At 42.5% G+C, this 21290-nt stretch overlaps 1 protein-coding gene across 1 annotated transcript in view; it reads left to right on the top strand.

Moving 5' to 3' along the window:
• The window catches only part of LOC117403026 (kinesin-like protein KIF26B), a 189288-nt gene extending 168683 nt beyond the window's left edge, over positions 1-20605 (top strand). The window contains exons 12-15 of the mRNA XM_059023479.1: positions 4540-7915; positions 12675-12877; positions 13327-13477; positions 17878-20605. Of these exons, the coding sequence (XP_058879462.1) occupies positions 4540-7915; positions 12675-12877; positions 13327-13477; positions 17878-18026 (3879 nt within the window). The 3' untranslated portion in view covers positions 18027-20605. The remainder of the gene's footprint in view (positions 1-4539; positions 7916-12674; positions 12878-13326; positions 13478-17877) is intronic.
• The last annotated feature ends 685 nt before the right edge of the window (positions 20606-21290 follow it).

Below are 21290 nucleotides of genomic sequence, written 5' to 3'. Positions count from 1 at the left end.
AAAAAGCTCTGCAAATGTCTGTGATGTTCTTTGAGTGCTGGATGCGGAAGCAGCTATCTTGTTCGTTTATGTCCGTGTTATCCATGTGGTTTTGGGTCTATCAGTATTCATGAGATACGCCCTTTTTTTGGCTTCTCTCGGCTCCTATCGGTCTCACTCGGCCATTGAATGGCTTTTTCTGAAAAAAAAAATGACTAGAGACCTGTTTTTTGCGTCTTTCTGATTATGTCGGACAGGGTCCAACATTGGACCGGAAAGGGAAAATTGCGATGTCGGACCAGGTCAACATAGGACCGCAAAGGGTTAACAGTCGAGAAAATCACACAGACTCATTTAATTTGAAGTTTTAATGAATCAGAGTATTACACCGTGTAACAAATTTTTTTTTTTTTGGTTCCTGGGTAGTAAGTGTTATTTCCTAATTGCTTATGCCTCAAAAGTATAGAAAATGGCTATTATTCCCCACAAACTTTGCTTTTGTGACCAGGACAGTGATATTTTGAAATTTACCTATTTCCAATGAGAAAACGGGCGAATTTGTGTCTTTTCGTTCACATAAAGTCAGAAAAAACAACATATGAATCCAAATTAACATGTATTTATACTAAAGTAATACAAAAATGACTACAAAAGATTTAGAAGTGAGTAGTTTTTCGAGATTTACGATTATACTGTAAATCACTTTCACGAATCAGCCCCCAAATGTAGTCTCCCATCATGTTCTCGTTATACTGTCCTTGGTAGCGGCGTTCAAAGTCCAGTATATCCTGGTGGAAGCGCTCACCTTGCTCCTCCGAGTACGCTCCTATGTTCTCCTTGAATTTATCAAGATGAGCATCAAGGATATGGACTTTGAGGGACATCCTACAGCCCATTGTGCCGTAGTTCTTCACCAGAGTCTCAACCAGCTCCACATAGTTTTCGGCCTTGTGATTGCCCAGGAAGCCCCGAACCACTGCGACAAAGCTGTTCCAAGCCGCTTTCTCCTTACTAGTGAGCTTCTTGGGGAATTCATTGCACTCCAGGATCTTCTTTATCTGTGGTCCGACGAAGACACCGGCTTTGACCTTTGCCTCAGACAGCTTAGGGAAGAAGTCTTGAAGGTACTTGAAGGCTGCCAACTCCTTATCTAGAGCTCTGACAAATTGTTTCATAAGGCCCAATTTGATGTGCAGTGGTGGCATCAGCACCTTCCGGGGGTCCACCAGTGGCTCCCACTTGACATTGTTCCTCCCCACAGAGAACTCGGTCCGCTGTGGCCAGTCCCGCCTGTGGTAGTGCGCCTTGGTGTCCCTGCTGTCCCAAAGGCAAAGATAGCAGGGAAACTTGGTAAAACCGCCTTGGAGACCCATCAGGAATGCCACCATTTTGAAGTCTCCTATGACCTTGATGCCATCTCAGAAAAATGCAGATATGTATCCACTTAGGCAGCTGGAACTAAACTGAACTGGTGGGCTTAAGGCCCCTGTATTTATACTACTATAAAATGCAAAAAGCTATAGCACTACGTTCTAAAACATTCAACATATCACTCTCTACAGCTAAAATATAAATCCTATACCTTATAGCAATGTATCCAATATAAACGAGATATTGAATTCAAATATATGCTTACCTTCCAGTATATGGAAGTGTAGTGTAGGATATATTGTCTTCAAAAGGCACAGACTAACTTCGACCAAACAGCAATTAGTTTTTCAGAGACCCTCAGAGCATGGACCACATCAGCTTGCAAGATCAAGTTCAATGGTATCGAATGGGGTCTTGCTCTGGGCTTATATAGGATTTTCCTTCCATTGAATACATCAGAAGTTCCAAGTAAATCTAATCATCACTCGGCCTTGACATTTCTTATTTTTAAGTTTATGATACATTCTAGAAGGATCCAGTCAATTCCTTTTTAAAACTGATTGCCAAAAAATATTGGAAGATGATTTCATCGCTCTCTTTTTCCAACTCCTCCAATTTCTAAAAAGTCAGGTGGACCAAAGTTCACAGAATCCTTGCTATAATATACTATAAGTATATGTGTATATATGAGAGATGTTTTTAATATGTAACACCAGCTCTATTCGATTATATTAAGCTGGGTCAAAAATATATGTCCCTCTTAGCCGCATATTATGTTACCTTTTCAGTGTGTTGTCAGTGGGCCAGTTTAACTTCATATACAAATGTGTGTTAACAAAGTATGGGACAAAGGCTGCCTTTGAATAAGCATACAGTGGTCAGTTCAGTTATTTTCATTTACAGCCTTATTTAACTGTGCCGTTCTCGGACTACGCCTGACCTCTCTGTTTCTAAAAGTTGCCTGCTCAAACAGGATTCAGACTCCCTGTTTTCTTGCCAAGACTATTGTTTTGATTAATATGTAACACCATTGTAAGCACTTCTCCAAATTCACAGCATGAAGTCAGTTTTCTCCCAAAGAAAGTCGCTACTTATTTGATAAGAACTGATACTGGACACAACTCCCCTAATTCGTGGAATGCTCGCTTCGACTGCCAGGTTTTCTTCTCATAGAAAGACCTTGGATTCAAAACTGCGGACTACAAGTAAATCTCACTTTGACTGCCAAAAAGAATCTTCCCTATCTAGCACCGCTCTGCTTGCAAGCAGATAAGGGCAAGGCTATTTTTCTGTTGGTTTATTGTGTACTAAAACTATTGAATACAGTTTACACTTCATTTGTCTAATATTCCAGCCTAACAGTTCCTGTTTTTTATTGCAGTAAAACCTTTATATAAACTAAATATTTATTATCTTTCATTTAATGGATATTGTAATGTCTAAAAGATTTTTTGTTTAGTTGGAGAAAGAAACTGAACTAATTCTTAAATTGATTAAATTAAATGCTCGCTCCTGCTTTTACAGTCTATTTGTATTACAGTAGAGCCTTAACAAGCAAAAGCACTTGTTAGTTTAAATATTATGTTCCCTATCAGATCAACATACTTAAAAGATATTATTTCTCTTCAGAGAGTTTTGTCACTATTATTAGATCAGAATACTTTTTTTTAATTTAAAACCTCTATGATTAGTAACAACACAATCAAATAATATCAGTTAGGTCTTTTTAGTTTCAAATATCGTTCTGTCTAAAAAGGGTTACCCTTTTGTTTTTGCTAATTTGCGATACCTAGCCTCCGTGTTTAGTTCCCCCAATAATAATGTTATTTGTATAACAGTTTAACTTTAAAGAATTTTATAACATGTATTTCTAATTCAGTTACTTCACTCCTAGAAATGGTAATATTATTTTACTGAATTAAGTCTGACTCCTTTCTCTGTTCATACAAAATCCAGTTGAAGCAGGTTTTATGACATCCTAGCCTTTTGCCAATTTTTTGGTGTTGATTATTATGAGACATGAAGTAATGAAAGTAAAGTAAAGTAACGAAAGAAGCTACTTTTTCTCATAAAACTGGAATATGTTAACAAGGCCTTATGATAAGAGCCTGTCGAGTTTGACTCCTTCCAGCAGGTGCTTTCATAGACTGCTAATAATATTTTCTACTGGTTTTACAGATCTATTTGAAAGGAGTATATACAGTATTACTACAAGGGCAGCAGTGTGGAGTAGTGGTTAGGGCACTGGACTCTTGACCGGAGGGTTGTGGGTTCAATCCCCAGTGGGGGACACTGCTGTTGTACCCTTGAGCAAGGTACTTTACCTAGATTGCTCCAGTAAAAACCCAACTGTATAAATGGGCAATTGTATGTAAAAATAATGTGATAACTGTATAATGTGAAATAATGTATAATGTGATATCTTGTAACAATTGTAAGTCGCCCTGGATAAGGGCGTCTGCTAAGAAATGAATAATAATAATAATAATAATAATAATAATAATTCTTGACAAAGAGTATATCATATTATTTCAATCAATACAGGTTAGTTTAAATCATCCAATTCACGTCTAATAACTCAGCACATTCACAACAGGATTCGCACTCCACGTCAGACACAGCTCGGACTGGTTCTGTGAACACCACGACAGGCCTGTGCATCCAACGTTTTACATCACAGGTGTGGGCAACCAGGGCCTTTACTTGATACCTGCAAAAACTTAAATCCTGTTAGCTGGGCTCCCATCTCTACATTCTCATTCCCATCATTTAGTGGGAAGACTTCAAATAAATGAAACTGTTTCTATCAAAGAGTCAGACATCTCGGCCGCATATACCCTTCACTCAAAAGAGGTGCTCGCACCTTGTACAAGGGAAGGGTTTAGGGTCACTCCATAACAGTGCTGACAGGATTAAACCTTTTCTGAGATTCATATTGTATAGTCCTGATTGCTATCCATTTCTCACTGTAAGGACAATATTGCATTGTTGTAGGATTGACAGGACAGACCATTCTGATAGACAGTCCTGCATCATTAAAACACAATTTGACTGTCAGGCCTTGGCACTTACACTGCATTCTATTAAAATCACTGTCATTCACTTTCATTACAAAAGGGATGAGATTCAAAAGGGCCTTCAACGATTCCCCTGTAACTGTTTCTCTTTTGCTTTCTTTCCTCTGCCCAGTATACCTCCAGCTCTTCTGGTGGTGAGAGTTCCTGTGAAGAAGGGAGAATGCGCCGGCCCACCCAGCTGAGGACATTCCACTCGAGGAACGTGGTCGACCCCGACCTCCCTCTCCTGCACCTGTCCAGCGATCCTGACTACTCCTCCAGCAGCGAGCAGTCCTGTGACACTGTCATCTACGTGGGCCCCAACGGCTCTGCCCTTTCAGACAAGGAACTGACCGACAACGAAGGGCCTCCAGATTCCGTGCCCATAATCCCCTCTCTGCAGAAAAACAAGTGTGAGCCAGGGAAGCAGCAGCCGCAAGAAGAAAAGGCTGAGAATGCAGGAGGCAAGGACTGCCTGAAATGTAACACCTTTGCGGAACTACAGGAGAGGCTAGAGTGCATTGATGGCAGTGAGGAGGTCAGCAAATTCCCCTTTGAAGAGGTTCCTGCACAATATACTGCAAACCAATTGCCAAAGTATGAGCCAGTGCAAACACAAGGGGCAGGGCCTCAGGTGGTATCAGAAGCTCACATAACTGAACAGCAGCAGATGAAAGAGTTTGTGGAGAATGGCAATGTTGCTCAAAGCAATGTCCAGAGCATGTCTGCCATCATCTGTCCCAATGGAAACCATTCTGATCTAGCCTCAAGCAGGAGTGTCACAGGAAGTTGCAGCATGCAGGCTAGCTCCTTACAGAGGGCTCAGAGTTCCACCCTACACAGCAGCAAGGAATCTCTGAACACTAACAGCTCTGGAGAAACAAAACCAAGGCCCATGGGATCTCCCAGACTGGGCATTGCCAGCCTAACCAAGACATCTGAGTACAAGCTTCCCTCTTCACCATCTCAGAGATGTAAGGTGTACACACAGAAGGGAGTACTGCCCTGCCCAGCCCCACTGCCACCCCAAGGTTTGGGCAAGGAAAATGGTAAATCCTCTACCGAGTCTTTGCTGGAGACTGAAGTCAGGACTTCCCCCGTGGGTATGAGTCCCCAGGTCATAAAGAAGTCTGCTGCTCCCATAAGTGGAAGCTCTGCTGAGACAACCTTCTCAGAAAATCAGCAGTCTCTGCCAGAGACCAAGAAGGTCCAAAGTACCACCACAGTGACAGTTCAGCAGCCCCTGGAGCTGAATGGGGAAGACGAGCTGGTCTTCACGCTGGTGGAAGAGCTGACAATCAGTGGCATGCTGGAAAATGGACGACCCACGAGCATAATCAGCTTTAACAGTGACTGCTCTGTCCAGGCCATGGCCTCTGACTCACGGCCTGTCAGTATCATCAGTAGCATCAGTGAAGACCCTGAGAGCTACAACAGTGTTGCCACTTCCACCACTGCTACCATTTCTGAGGTCAGCATCACAAAGTTCCTGCCAGTCCCCAAAGGTGAAGGGGAAACCTTGACCACAAATATCCGCCGTTCCTCCATCAGCTCCTGGCTCAGTGAGATGAGCACAGGCAGTGATGGAGAGCAGTCCTGTCATAGTTTTGTCGCCCAGCCATGTTACGGGCAAGGAGAGTCCCTGGCTGAACCTCATCTGACTGATTTCCAAGAAGGAATTCAGGACGAATGCCTTCTCTACCTGAACAGGGCAAAGAACTCAGTTGCTGACAACCTATTTACTGTTGCCGAAAAGGCTGCTGAGAAGAGCTGCCCCAACAAGTCTTCCCCGCTAAAAAACTGTCAAATATCAACTTTGGGCAAAACTACAGTCACCATCTCTAATGTGTCAAGCTTGGGTGTCTCAGATGTCTACATGCCCATCAAGACCAACGTCACTGTTCATCCCTGCATCGCAGTCAACCCAAGGGTCCTGCAGGATCTTGCTCAAGTCAACCCAGCCATTAACGTCCCTCAAACTGTGGATAACAAAGTGGCAGTAGTCACTATCTCCAATTACATCAATTTTGATGATCCCTGGCTTAAAAGAGAAGATGAGGACACGAAAGCTGTAGATGTTATATGCGAGGCCAAACGAGAAAAAAGGTCCTCTGATCCAGTAAAGGTGTGGAACTCAGCTGACCGATTCAGTTCCAGTAGTGGGAAGGCAGCCAACTCCCCTGTATATTCTGACAGCCTGAGGAGGGTGGTTGATGGGTGCGAGATGGCCTTGTCCTGTTCTGGTAGCCAGAGTCCCATTTATTCCTATGCGGTCCTTGGGACAGGAAGCCTGCCCAGGGGATGGCACCGCTTGAACAGACAAGACGATCCTGAAGATACCTCCCTTGGGTTCTTGGGTGCTGAGTGTAGTGGTATAGGGGTTGCCACCTCAACCCCTTGCAGCCCAAGGGCCACTCTGGAAAGGAGAGCAGTTTCAGCCAAGCCAAAAGGAATTCCACCTCTGCCTCCAGTTAGAAAATCCAGCCTGGACCAGAGGAACAGAGCAAGCCCTCTGCACAACACAAGCAGCAGCAGCCAGAGCCAAACACTCTCATTCATGGGCAGCATTCCTGATGATCTGGGCAGCAATGGGAAGCTGAAAGGTCCCAACATTGAAAGTAGCAGCAAGCTCTTCAGTGCCAAGCTGGAGCAACTTGCCAACCGGACCAACTCCCTGGGGAGGTCTCATACCGGGCACTACAACTGCCTGTCCTTGGAGAGGGCTGAAAGCCTGACTTCAGTTGGCTCAAAGAGCATCTTTGGAAGGGACAGCACCATGCCCAGGGCTGGCCAGAGCTTGAGTCGTGCCTCCGTGTCCTCACCCACTGGTCCCAGTGGTGCCAACGCCACCCCTCAGTCGCCCAAGGCAACCCAGTCCAAGATCTCAGCTGTCAGTAAGCTTCTCCTAGCCAGCCCCAAAGCCAGAAGCATGTCAGCTTCCAGCACCAAAACACTGAGCTTTTCCACCAAATCCCTCCCTCAGTCTGTCAACAGGAGCTCCAGCTTACCACCCAATGGCAAAAATCAGATCTCCTGGTCGACCCAGTCCCTGTGCAGGAACCGGGGCTCAGGGCTGGTTTCCAAACTGCCCCTGAGGGCTGTGAACGGGCGGATCTCGGAGCTGCTCCAGGGAAGTGGTGCATCTCGTGCCAGCCATGTACGAGGGGCATCGGACTCCGAGGAGAGAGGTGGGCTTCCTGGAGATGAGAAGCCTGTTGTTCACACACTGCCTTCCCCCTACAGCAAGATCACAGCCCCACGCAAGCCTCACCGCTGCAGCAGCGGCCATGGCAGTGACAACAGCAGTGTTCTAAGTGGGGAGCTCCCGCCAGCCATGGGGAAAACAGCCTTATTCTACCACAGTGGGGGCAGCAGTGGCTATGAGAGCATGATTCGGGACAGTGAGGCAACTGGAAGTGCCTCGTCTGCCCAGGACTCCATGAGCGAGAACAGCAGCTCAGCTAGTGGCCGAAGAAGCCTCAAAAACCCGAAGAAAAGAAATAATACCGGTAAGTAGAATACCACGTGTAAGAAGAAGAAAAAAGCAACCCAGATCTGTCTTTGTTGGCTGGTTTTTGAAAGAGCCATTACAATAAATGATGAAGAGGCCTAAAAAATAAAGGTGTGCTGCTCAAGCAGTAATTAAGGAAATCAGCAGGTGTATGTATGTATACACTATACCACAGGAAGCAGGCCTTACCATCTTTGGCATTAGTATGGAGAAATGTGCCTGCATTGCATTTTTATTTTATTGCTACATTCAAAGATCCTCGCTTCCCTTCTGCTACTGCAGGTGCACATCAGGGATTGGCCAGGTTTGGGTGGTGAAGGAACAGCCCTCTTTCATCCTTCACTGTGGACTCATGAGAGAGGAGCAGAGTGCTGGGGGGGATACACACACTCAGCTGTGATGAAGCAAGAGGCTGTAATTAGGAAGACATTAATTACAGTGGGGAAAAAAACAAATACACTAATGACTGGCTGTTATGGTTATACACAAACACTCATTAAAGCATTTAGTTATCCATTGGCCTCTATTTGAGATCAAGGTTAATGAAAGAAAAAAAAGTGTTGTCAGCTGAAAGACACAGAAAGTAAGCATTTGGCTGCTAAATACGCTGATGTAGTAAGCTAGCTTATATAATGGTTTTTGTAAGTAACGGTATTGTGGAAAGCAGCCTGTAACTGTACATTGTATATTCGATTGGCCACTTTGCAGTGCTGTTTTTTTGCAATTTAGCAGGAACAGGCACTAAATGATGGTCAAACCTCAGAGCACCACTATGCGTTACGAAGGGCCTGTAGCTAACACCTATATGGCTTGGTGAAAGGTATAGTATACTATATAGTGTGCTTGTCCATATAGTATACTGTGCAGTGTGTTTTTATAGGGTAGTATACCAGTGGGTAGTGTATATATACAAAAGATGTACCCATAGGCAGCTCAGCCATACACAGATGCATGCTATACACAAGGTGCAAGTTGGGATTTATGATACATCTTGAAAGAAATGTTTTAGAAATGCCTTTTCTACAGCAGCTGTGCAAAGTTGCCTACTGATGTTGTAACCAGTCTATACATCCATATAGATGCTTTAATTTGATTCATTTCTCTCACAGTGCTGTACAACACGAAGGGTCAATGTCATGGAAAGATCCTGGGGAATAGTATTGTATCTAAAAGCCTGAAGCACTGGAGCAGTCAGGGGACTAGCCTCAGTCAGCAGTGTGGAGTAGTGGTTAGGGCTCTGGACTCTTGACCGGAGGGTTGTGGGTTCAATCCCAGCTGGGGGACACTGTTGCTGTACCCTTGAGCAAGGTACTTTACCTAGATTGCTCCAGTAAAAACCCAACTGTATAAATGGGTAATTGTATGTAAAAAATAATTTGATATCTTGTAACAATTGTAAGTCGCCCTGGATAAGGGCGTCTGCTAAGAAATAAATAATAAATCTAAAAGCCTGAAGCACTGGAGCAGTCAGGGGACCAGCCTCAGGGATAGTATTGTATCTAAAAGCCTGAAGCACTGGAAGAGTCAGGGGACCAGCCTCAGGGATAGTATTGTATCTAAAAGCCTGAAGCACTGGAGCAGTCAGGGGACCAGCCTCAGGGATAGTATTGTATCTAAAATCCTGAAGCACTGGAGCAGTCAGGGGACCAGCCTCAGGGATAGTATTGTATCTAAAAGCCTGAAGCACTGGAGCAGTCAGGGGACCAGCCTCAGGGATAGTATTGTATCTAAAAGCCTGAAGCACTGGAGCAGTCAGGGGACCAGCCTCAGGGATAGTATTGTATCTAAAAGCCTGAAGCACTGGAGCAGTCAGGGGACTATCCTGGCATTGGGCATAGACTGGAAATAGCAGAATTTCAAAATTGGACTAATATCTGACTGGTAGACAGTAAAACACAGCTAACATTGGAAATGTGCTGACTGCATTTAGTGGAAAAAAAACACTCTATGAGGAGTTATGTACAGACGTGCTCAAATTTGTTGGTACCCTTCCACAAAAAACGAAGAATGCACAATTTTCTCTGAAATAACTTGAAACTGACAAAAGTAATTGGCATCCACCATTGTTTATTCCATATTTAATAGAAATCAGCCTTTGCTTTTGATTTTTTATTCAACATAATATTGCAAATAATAAAACAAATTAAAATGGCATGGACAAAAATGATGGCACCGCTAACCTAATATTTTGTTGCACAACCTTTAGAGGCAATCACTGCAATCAAACGTTTTCCGTAGCTCTCAATGAGACTTCTGCACCTGTTAACAGGTAGTTTGGCCCACTCTTCCTGAGCAAACTGCTCCAGCTGTCTCAGGTTTGATGGGTGCCTTCTCCAGACTGCACGTTTCAGCTCTTTTCATAGATGTTCGATAGGATTCAGATCAGGACTCATAGAAGGCCACTTCAGAATAGTCCAATGTTTTGTTCTTATCCATTCTTGGGTGCTTTTAGCTGTGTGTTTTGGGTCATTTTCCTGTTGGAGGACCCATGACCTGCGACTGAGACAGAGCTTTCTGACACTGGGCAGTATGTTTCGCTCCAGAATGCCTTGATAGTCTTGAGATTTCATTGTGCCCTGCACAGATTCAAGGCACCCTGTGCCAGGCGCAGCAAAGCAGCCCCAAAACATAACCAAGCCTCCTCCATGTTTCACTGTAGGTAAGGTGTTCTTTTCTTTGAAAGCTTCATTTTTTCGTCTGTGAACATAGAGCTGATGTGACTTGCCAAAAAGCTCCAGTTTTGACTCATCTGTCCAAAGGACATTCTCCCAGAAGGATTGTGGCTTGTCAATATGCATTTTAGCAAATTCCAGTCTGGCTTTTTTATGTTTTTCTTTCAAAAGTGGAGTCCTCGGGTCTTCTTCCATGGAGCCCACTTTCGCTCAAAAAGCGACGGATGGTGCGATCAGAAACTGACGTACCTTCACCTTGGAGTACAGCTTATATCTCTTTGGCAGTTATCCTTGGTTCTTTTTCTACCATTCGCACTATCCTTCTGTTCAATCTGGGGTCGATTTTCCTCTTGCGACCGTGCCCTGGGAGGTTGGCTACAGTTCCATGGACCTTAAACTTCTTAATAATATTTGCAACTGTTGTCACAGGAACATCAAGCTGCTTGGAGATGGTCTTGTAGCCTTTACCTTTACCATGCTTGTCTATTATTTTCTTTCTGATCTCCTCAGACAACTCTCTCCTTTGCTTTCTCTGGTCCATGTTCAGTGTGGTGCACACAATGATACCAAACAGCACAGTGACTACTTTTCTCCATTTAAATAGGCTGAATGACTGATTACAAGATTGGAGACATGTGTGATACTAATTAAAGAAACTAATTAGTTTGAAATATCACTATAATCCAATTATTTATTATCTTTTCTAAGGGGTACCAACAAATGTGTCCCGGCCATTTTAGAATATCTTTGTAGAATAAGCAATAATTCATCTCTTTTCACAGCTTCTTTGCTTTATTCTATGACATACCAAAGGCATGCAAGTATACATGATAAAATAGCTTTTAATTTCATCACTTTTCAGGAGGAATAAAGCATTATTTCAATGAGCTGTAAGGGTACCAACAAATTTGAGCACGTCTGTATAATTATAAGGCACAAGATAAATCTAGCCTTTTCATAGCAGTCCCTTTCATAGCAACAGTGCGTTGGGACTTACTCAGGATAAATTGCAATTGTGGCCTTGAGACCCTTTTGACAAACACAGCATTCCTCTAACAACTTTGAGACCCTCCTCCCCCCTGAATCAGCAGCTTGTTTCCCTCCTCCCAGATCAAAGCAAGAACTTGTCATGCGACACATTGTTGAAAAGGAGCGCAGTAATCGTGTTTGAATGATTGGTTTCCCATTGCCAGGCAGAGCCAAGCTCAATGAGCTCATGGCTGGGGGGACTGTGGAAAGGATTTATCAGGCTGAATGGAGTCACTCTAGTGTTGAGAGTAATAGAATTGGACATTCATAGGTTGGGCAGGTATAGACCTACAAAAAGAAAATGTGCTGAATGAATGTGTTGAGAATTATAAAGTCTGGATGTGCTGCTCCTTAAGCTAACACAACAGAAGTCATTAAACGACTCCCTTCCCTATCTTTTTGGTCGGATAATACATTATTCTAACTGCCAATTTGTATGGAAATAGAGAAGCCACAGTGTCATTCCTAAATGGCACGGAGCAGGACCTGTTAATCTGTGCTCAGCGCTGATAAGCAACTCAGCTTCTGTTGCTTTTATCTTTTTGTAAATGATTTTGGTTTTTCTTTTATTACTTTTCCTTTAAGACTTTTAAGGTATTGGATAACGACATGCACAAAGACCCTTTAAATTGGATTTCTGACCGGAGTACGGTAACTAGGAAGAAATGACTAGAAAGAGATTGCTATCACTTCCTTGAACTCCAGAGGGGCTTATCAAATTGAAAAACACTAAGGAGAAAAATGATTAGAATATTTGAACAATTACACAAGCACAAGAAAGTCAATTGCAAAGTTTAACTCAGAAAAAGTTTACCTCCAGGTCAATATATTCTCCTTCTAAACAAAAAGGTTTTGATCTTCCCCCAAAGTTGTCATTGTGGGACTTTGAGTAATTAGTTATATGATACCAAAATATATACTGGTGATTTGGTCAGGATACCGCAGGTCTATTTTAATGGTGCATCTTATTAGCACCCTCTATATTAATTCCACCGTTGCTTTCCTTCAAGCTTGATTGAAAATGAGATTATATATTCATCCTGGCCTATTTCACAGGGACTCAGAGGCGTCGCTTGATCTCGACTCTGTCCCTCGATGCAACCTCACCAGTCCGGAAGCCTGCCAACAGCCCTGGGGTACGCTGGGTAGACGGGCCATTGCGGCCTGCACAGAGAGGGCCGACTGAACCCTTTGAGATCAAAGTATACGAAATAGATGATGTGGAACGACTCCAGAAGAGGAGAGGGGCAGGCAACCGGGTGAGAGACCTGTTTAATAACTAGAGACGCTGTGACTAAGAGACAACCAGGTGAGAGATGCCTGCTTAATAACTAGAGACGCTGTGACTAAGAGGCAACCGGGTGGGAGACCTGCTTAATAACTAGAGATGCTGTGACTAAGAGGCAACCGGGTGAGAGACCTACTTAATAACTAGAGATGCTGTGACAAAGAGACAACCAGATGAGAGACCTGCTTAATAACTAGAGACGCTGTGACTAAGAGGCAACCGGGTGAGAGACCTGCTTAATAACTAGAGATGCTGTGACTAACAGGCAACTGGGTGAGAGACCTGCTTAATAACTAGAGACTCTGTGACTACGGAAATGAGACATTTAGTACATTGTACACAGTGCTTCAAAGTGATTTTCTGTTTGTGGGCAGATGTATTTGTTGCTGTAAATAAATTGTTTGCTTTCCACATTATTAGGAAGTGGTATACTTCAGTGCCAAGCTGAAGATTCTGGAGAACAGACAGCAGAGAATCACTGAGGTTCGAGCCAGATATGAGTGGCTTAAGAAGGAACTGGAGGCGACCAAACAGCACCTGATGCTTGAACCTGAGAAATGGACCAGCGAATGTAAGATTTATAGAAATAAAGTGTGAAACAAAAATACATGTACTGCATGTGTTAATCATCTTTAACCATTTAAAATACTGCAGTAAAAAGATGGCTTCTCTTTCCCACAAAAAGCTGTTTAGAAAAAACACTTCATCCACTTCTGATCTACAATACATCATCCTGCGTTTCACTTCCTTTCTTAATACACTGAGGCATGTACATTATATATAGCCATATGTTACAGACCTTTATACTACTTTATAAAGGCCCCCTTTAGAATAGCAATAGTATTGTACTGGATTTCTTTGTAGAGCCATTCTAGAATAATGTATAAGTTCTAGGAGGTCTATAGGTTATGTGTTACTTTTCTAGAACTTAAGCTTGTCCTCCCTCCTCAGTGTTGCCTCATACACCAAAGTGTATCCCTTTCTCCTGTACTAACCCAGATGAGATTCTTGACTTGAAGCCCACAATCTGTTCCCTTGACCCATGGCTTGTTCTATGGGAAGGATCTTGCTCCAGCCTTGACTCATAGTATTAATCTTTCTTTATCTCATGGTCATGTTCCTTCTGTTCTCAAGACTGCAATAATTACCCCTGTTCTAAAAAAGCATTCCCTTGATGCCTCCTGTCTTAATAACTACCATCCCATTTCGAATCTTTCTTTTTTGTCTAAAATTTTTTGAACATATTGTGGCCAAACAACTACAAGACCAGCTTACCACTAACAGCATATCTGAGCTCTTCCAAACTGGCTTTAGGCCTACTCACAGCACTGAGACGCCTTCGGTTTGTGTCTTAAATGACCTCTTGTTAAATTCTGACTTGGGTGCACTCTCCTTGTTGCTGTCTTTGGACCTGTCAGCTGCCTTCGATACTGTCAACCACTCTATACTCTTGTTCAGACTAAAATCTGTTGTCGGGATAGATGATGGTGTTCTTGATTGGTTTGTGTCTTATCTGTTGGGATGAACACAATATGTTAAATTTGGTGAATCTCCACTATCTCACTTGGAAGTTAATTCCGGCGTCCCCCAAGGCTCGGTTTTGGGCCCACTGCTCTTTAACATCTACATGTTGCTCCTGGGTGAGATCATCTGTAGACACAGTGTTCAGTGTCATTCATATGCTGATGACACACAGCTAGATCTGAAATTGAATACTAACATTTCTTCTGATATATTCGTGCTTACCGAGTGTCTTGCAGACATTGAATCTTGGATGTCTGCTAAGTTTTTGCAGCTAAATGCTAGTAAAACTGTACTTCTGCTTACTGGCTCTAAAACACAATTGAAATCTTTCACTTCTTTTCAGCTAAGTTATGGTAACTATCTACTGCTGCCTTCAGCTTCTATAAAGAGCCTTGGGGTACATTTAGACACCACAATGTCTTTTGAGGCACATATTTCTTCAGTTGTCAAATCCTCTTTTTTCCATTTCCATTTTGCTGAGATTTTGATCCATGCATTTGTAACCTCTAGGCTTGACTATTGTAACTCCCTATTTGCAGGCCTTTCATCCAAAGCAATTGATAGTTTACAAATAGTTCAGAACGCAGCTGCCAGAATCCTGACTGGTACTAAAAGTACCACCACATTACACCAGTCCTGGCTAAACTTCATTCAAGCATCGTATCTCTTTTAAACTACTTCTCCTGACGTATCACTCACTCAATGGTACTGGTCCTGCTTACCTTACTGAATTACTTTGTCCTTACCAGCCGGTTCGTACCCTTAGATCCTCCCAGGTTGGTCTGCTAGTTGTTCCTGATGTAAAACGGGTTGGTCTTGGTCTTAGCTACCTGGCTCCTGTACTATGGAATGACCATGCCATTGACATCAGAAACTGCCAGTCAGTTGATAGGTTTAAGAAAGGTCTTAAGACTTTATCTGTTTGATCTCGCATTTGGTTATGGCCCTTGAGCAGCTTTTATAGCCAAATCTGTTTTTTGTGTTTATGTCCTGATTTTATGATTGGTTTGTTTATTTCTCTCTTAGATAGTGTATTTTTTTTAACTGTGTAAAGCACCTTGAGATGTGCAGGTCTTCACATGGTAAGGCACTGCATAGAAATCAATGTTGTTGTAATAGGTTAGAAATACACTGCTGCAAACAATTGAGGGCTATTCGGAGAGGGGTAATAAATGTTACAAGTCAGTGTCATGCTAGAGAAGGGGGTCCCAAGTGTCCACTCTCTGCAGATCAACAGGGTGTGTGACCATCATGGACACTAATACAGATCCTGCATTGATCATGTACACTGGGAATGAGGATCGATGGATATCCCACAATGTTTGTTGCAGTGTATTGTATCTCTATCCTAGCCTGTGATAGTTCTTGTTTGTTCCCTCTTATTTTTTTATTGGAAATCTCAGTGCTATCTCAGCCAGTCTCTGCACATTTGCAATACTATGCGCCATGTAGCACAGTAATTAACATTTCCATTAACGCGTCGTGTTGCACAGTAAATATTGAAGGAGCTGTGGGCTTCAGAAGCAGCAGGTTTTTGAAAGAAAGTGCTCACTATAAAGGCTCCTGAAAAAACTTGTCTGTCTTCACTGGTAACCCGCTGTCACAGTTCAGCATGTTCCTTCCAAGATTTATGATAGGCTGGACCTGTATTGAATTTAATAAAATAAAATAAAAAAAATATTAAAAAAGACTGAATACAAATGGGAAAGAAATTGAAAAGCTGAAAGGCCAAGTAATTAGATGAAAGCTAATTAGAGGAATTTATTATGATATAGTTAAAATTGTAGGGGGTTAAAAAGTGGACTGGATTGGTCAGTCTGAAATGCCCTCTTTTAATAAAATCAGTCATGTTCTCACCCCAGTCTGAATGGCTACATTATAGTATAGGGAACAACATTATCTAGCAGTTAATCATGCATTACCATGGTTTATCATTCTTTACCATGCTACTCTTACCATTCTTGCCTATGCTCTAGCACTGTTTCACTGTGCTCTCTACTGTTTCACTGTGTCAATGTGTTCTCTACTCTTTCATTGTTTCACTGTGCTCTCTGCTCTCACTGTGCTTTCTACTCTTTCACTGTTTCACTGTGCTCTCTGCTCTCACTGTGCTCTTTACTCTTTCACTGTGCTCTCTACTCTTTCATTGTTTCACTGTGCTCTCTACTCTTTCATTGTTTCACTGTGCTCTACTCTTTCATTGTTTCACTGTGCTCTCTACTCTTTCACTGTGCTCTCTTTCACTGTGCTCTCTGCTCTTTCACTCTTTCACTGTGCTCTCTGCTCTTTCACTCTTTCACTGTGCTCTCTGCTCTCACTGTGCTCTCTGCTCTTTCACTGTGCTCTCTATTCTTTCACTCTTTCACTATGCTCTCTACTCTGTCACTGTGCTCTCTACTCTTTCACTGTGCTCTCTACTCTGTCACTGTTCCACTGTGCTCTTTACTCTTTCCCTCTTTCACTGTGCTCTCTGCTCTTTCACTGTTTCACTGTTCTCTCTGCTCTTTCACACTTTGACTGTGCTCTCTGCTCTTTCACTCTTTCACTGTGCTCTCTACTCTTTCATTGTTTCACTGTGTTCTCTACGCTTTCACTGTTTCACTGTGCTCTCTGCTCTCACTGTTTCACTGTGGTCTCTACTCTCATTGGGCTCTACTCTTTCACTGTGCTCTCTACTCTTTCACTTTTTCACTGTGCTCTCTACTCTTTCATTGTTTCACTGTGATCTCTACTCTTTCACTCTTTCACTGTGCTCTCTGCTCTTTCACTCTTTCACTGTGCTCTCTGCTCTTTCACTCTTTCACTGTGCTCTCTGCTCTCACTGTGCTCTCTACTCTTTCACTGTGCTCTCTGCTCTTTTACTCTTTCACTGTGCTCTCTACTCTTTCACTCTTTCACTGTGCTCTCTACTCTGTCACTATTCTCTCTACTCTTTCACTGTGCTCTCAGCTCTTTCACTCTTTCACTGTGCTCTCTGCTCTCACTGTTTCACTGTGCTCTCTACTCTCACTGTGCTCTACTCTTTCACTGTGCTCTCTACTCTTTCACTGTGCTCTCTACTCTTTCACTTTTTCACTGTGCTCTCTACTCTTTCATTGTTTCACTGTGATCTCTACTCTTTCACTCTTTCACTGTGCTCTCTGCTCTTTCACAATTTCACTGTGCTCTCTGCTCTTTCACTCTTTCACTGTGCTCTCTACTCTGTCACTATGCTCTCTACTCTGTCACTGTGCTCTCAGCTCTTTCACTCTTTCACTGTGCTCTCTACTCTTTCACTGTGCTCTCTACTCTTTCACTGTGTTCTCTACTCTTTCATTGTGTCACTGTGCTCTCTACTCTTTCACTGTGTCACTGTGCTCTCTACTCTTTGCTAGTGCTTTGCTTGGTTCTGAAGTGAAAAGAAGCCTACATAGAGAACCTCATTTTGATTTTCCATTGTGATTGCAGTTGATCTGCAGCAGACATTCGAGGTGGATTCCCTGGAGTATCTGGAAGCCCTGGAGTGCGTTACGGAGCGTCTCGAGAGTCGTGTCAACTTCTGCAAGGAACATCTCATGATGATCACCTGCTTCGACGTCACTTCCAGGCACCGATGAGGGGAAGGACGGCAGGAATGCACAGAGAGAGTATGAAGAGTGGAATTACTGGGGCAGAAGAAAGATGTGTGTGATCTGAGGATGTAGAATCTCCTGCAAGACTGAAAGAGCACTTTAGAGGAGTTTTTGAGTTGATTGTAAACATGGTTTGCTTGCTTGAAAGGAATTGTGGATGATGGACTGCTAACAGAGAAGCCGGCAAATGAAGAAAAAAAAAATAAGGACTACAAGTGCCTTGCCAAGATTTAAATTTCCAAACATTTCCGTATTTGTGTACAGATGGTTCTAGCTTATAAAAAAAACAAGAAAAAATAGAACTAAATATTGCGACTTGTTTCACTTGGTGTTTTATCCTTCTTCTGACTTGCTGTTTCTCAGTAGTTTGTATTTGTATTGTTATATACTAGTCAGAAAGCAGCATATTAACTGTTGTGTCTTCTTTTTTACTTTTTAACTGTTAAAGCGTAAGGCCACTCAGAGTCAATGTGCAGTTTTGGAGAGACAATGTGCAGTTTTGGAGAGTCAGTGTGCAGTTTCGGAGAGTCGGTGTGCAGTTTCGGAGAGTCAGTGTGCAGTTTCAGAGAGTCAGTGTGCAGTTTCAGAGAGTCAGTGTGCAGTTTCAGAGAGTCAGCGTGCAGTTTCGGAGAGTCAGCGTGCAGTTTCGGAGAGTCAGCGTGCAGTTTCGGAGAGTCTTGTCTGTTGGCTGACCTGAGCAGTTGCTTGTCCTGAAGCCAAGCCCCCCAGGACTGAACCTGATCCCCTGCTCTACAAGGGAGGTAGAATCGGGCTTGATTAGCCATAAAGGAGATAGGGGGTGGAAAAAAAAACAAGCGAGTATTTGACCATCTTATTTTATTGAATTGTTTTATTTTGAAATGAGTTGAACATTTGGAGGAAGAACGAATCAAACTTGAGACTTGTAAAATGAGTCAGATCAAAGTCCAACACTTCACATGCTGCGTGTTTCAGTCAACACTGACCATCGCAATCCAACACAAATCCAACAATCGCTGTACATAAATAAAAAAAAAGATGTTTTGGTCAATTCAAAATGGGGTCTGTATTGGTTCCATCAGTGGTTCCCATTTTAAAAAGTGGATGAGCCTTAGGAAATAGAAAATGGGCGGTTAACTTCATCACCTTGTCATTGTTTTCAGGAACCTCTTCTTCCCTTTGCAAGTAGCATGCAAAGACTGCCCCTGATTACTCTGCAGATGCAACTCTCAGTAAGAGCCTCTATTTGTGTAGGAAGTTTAGGGGTTTTAATGATCCACAGAGGTACTTCAATCTCCAATCAAACACATATTCTCAAACAAGCCAATGTAAGTAGACACTGTATAAACTAGATGCAAACTGTCAGCAGCAACAATTCACGTAAACCCTCCCTTTTATTTGCATACAGTTCATTTGAGATAATTGTGATATGTACATTTCACTTTCTTAAATGGCTGCTAATTGATTTGTCCTGAACATTACGCAATGCAACAGTATTTATAAGACACATGAATATCCTTCTCTCTTTCCAAAGCTGCATTAGAAAACACATTGGTTTTGTGTGGTCTTACTCAGTGGTGCATAAAGTTTATTAATATTTCTTAATATCTGGTGCTTGAGGCAGTTTCAGCTCTACATGTTTATATAAAGCTTGTTTTCTATGCTAAATGAACCCACCTGCAGCCATCCTCACCCCCATTCCCCACAGCTGAAGCTGCTGTAACAAACACACCCACCCTTATTATAGTAATGTATGAAGGATAGCATTTATTTGTAAACTCAGGAGAGTTGCTTGTATTTTATAATTTATTTACATATCATGGTTTGCAAAGTGCTCTGCATTGAAAACTGTACAGCTGCCGAGCCCATTTCATATCTATAAATATATATAAATACAGTATTATTATTATTATTATTATTATTATTATTATTATTATTATTATTATTATTATTATTATTATCATTATCATAATCATAATCTGCCACTGAACCCTATTGCAAGATGGCTGATCACAGCTGACCAGTACAAGCCTGTGCTAATTGATTTAGACTGCTGGAACCTGTGAGCTGCCATGTGACTTGTAAAACCGAATCTTACTACAAATCAACAGCTCTCTTAGCACCATATAACCATTGTTTTAGTGGCTTCAGAAAGCCTCATAGTGCAGCTCCTTTGCAACGGGAGAAACAAGGGATGAATTAGCATGTACACACCAGTCAACTTGTCCCAAGCACTGCAGCACCCAGCAGTGATGTGGTCTCTTTGGGAACAAGCCTCAAAATGTCTTTGACTGAGCTGGTTTTCACTGCTGCCAAGTTAAACCTAAACATGTTAGAAACACAGGCTACTAAATTAATGGTTTTGAAATATCAATTTTATAAATTCAATTTCCCATTCTTCTCCAAATCTATACTACCTACAAAATAACGGGGTGCTTCTTCAAAGACTTCATCAGTCCTTGATCAGGTTCAGCTTTCCAATACGGTTCATGAATGTTTTCAGTCACATGATCTTTGTACAGATATGTGTATGATAGTCAATTTATGTAGCCTGTTCTTGTGAATAAACAGTATATTTTACACCACCTTCCATTGTGTCCCTTTGATTGTGATGCGTGCAGAGAATGGGTCAATGGGGACTTGAATTACTTGACTGGCATGATACGTCTCTGGTGTGGCGGAATGAGTTAATGAAAGTCAAAAGCACCGCGGCAGGATTTGCTATTTCTGGGTTTTTTCTTGTTTCAAAATAAACGTATTTTACAATATTTCATGTGTGGGAGGTAAATCTTTTCATCTAGCCTGTGGAGCACTTTCACCTTGAACAGTGTATATATAGCACTGTCAACAGAGTTGCTCCAGTCTGAAGTTATGCAGGTATTTGTTTCAAGTTGGATTCTGAGGGTCGTGTGGAACACCACAATTAGCTCTGCATGTTGTCCCTCGTTGGCTAAGTCTTTATTTTTGCATTATTTCAATACGTAATATGAAGAAATGTTTTATTGATAAAATCCAGTCAGTAAGCATTGCCATTTGAATTCTTAACTCTGGACACAGGTTTTCCACCCTTATTCCTGAGCCCTGCCAGCTAAAGCACAGGAAGATGAGCTTACATGCACCCCACTGAGGGGCTCTGCTTTACCATGGAGGTGGAGCTATCAAAGGAAGTCATGAGCTGACATTCACCCACCGAGGGGCTCTGCTGCACCATGGAGGCGGAGCTATCAAAGGAAGTCATGAGCTGACATTCACCCACCGAGGGGCTCTGCT

This window comes from Acipenser ruthenus, chromosome 5, assembly GCF_902713425.1.
Source record: "Acipenser ruthenus chromosome 5, fAciRut3.2 maternal haplotype, whole genome shotgun sequence".
Classification (NCBI taxonomy): domain Eukaryota; kingdom Metazoa; phylum Chordata; class Actinopteri; order Acipenseriformes; family Acipenseridae; genus Acipenser; species Acipenser ruthenus.
The sequence above is the reverse complement of the archived record's forward strand: the minus strand, read 5'-3'. Positions and strand labels throughout refer to the sequence as shown.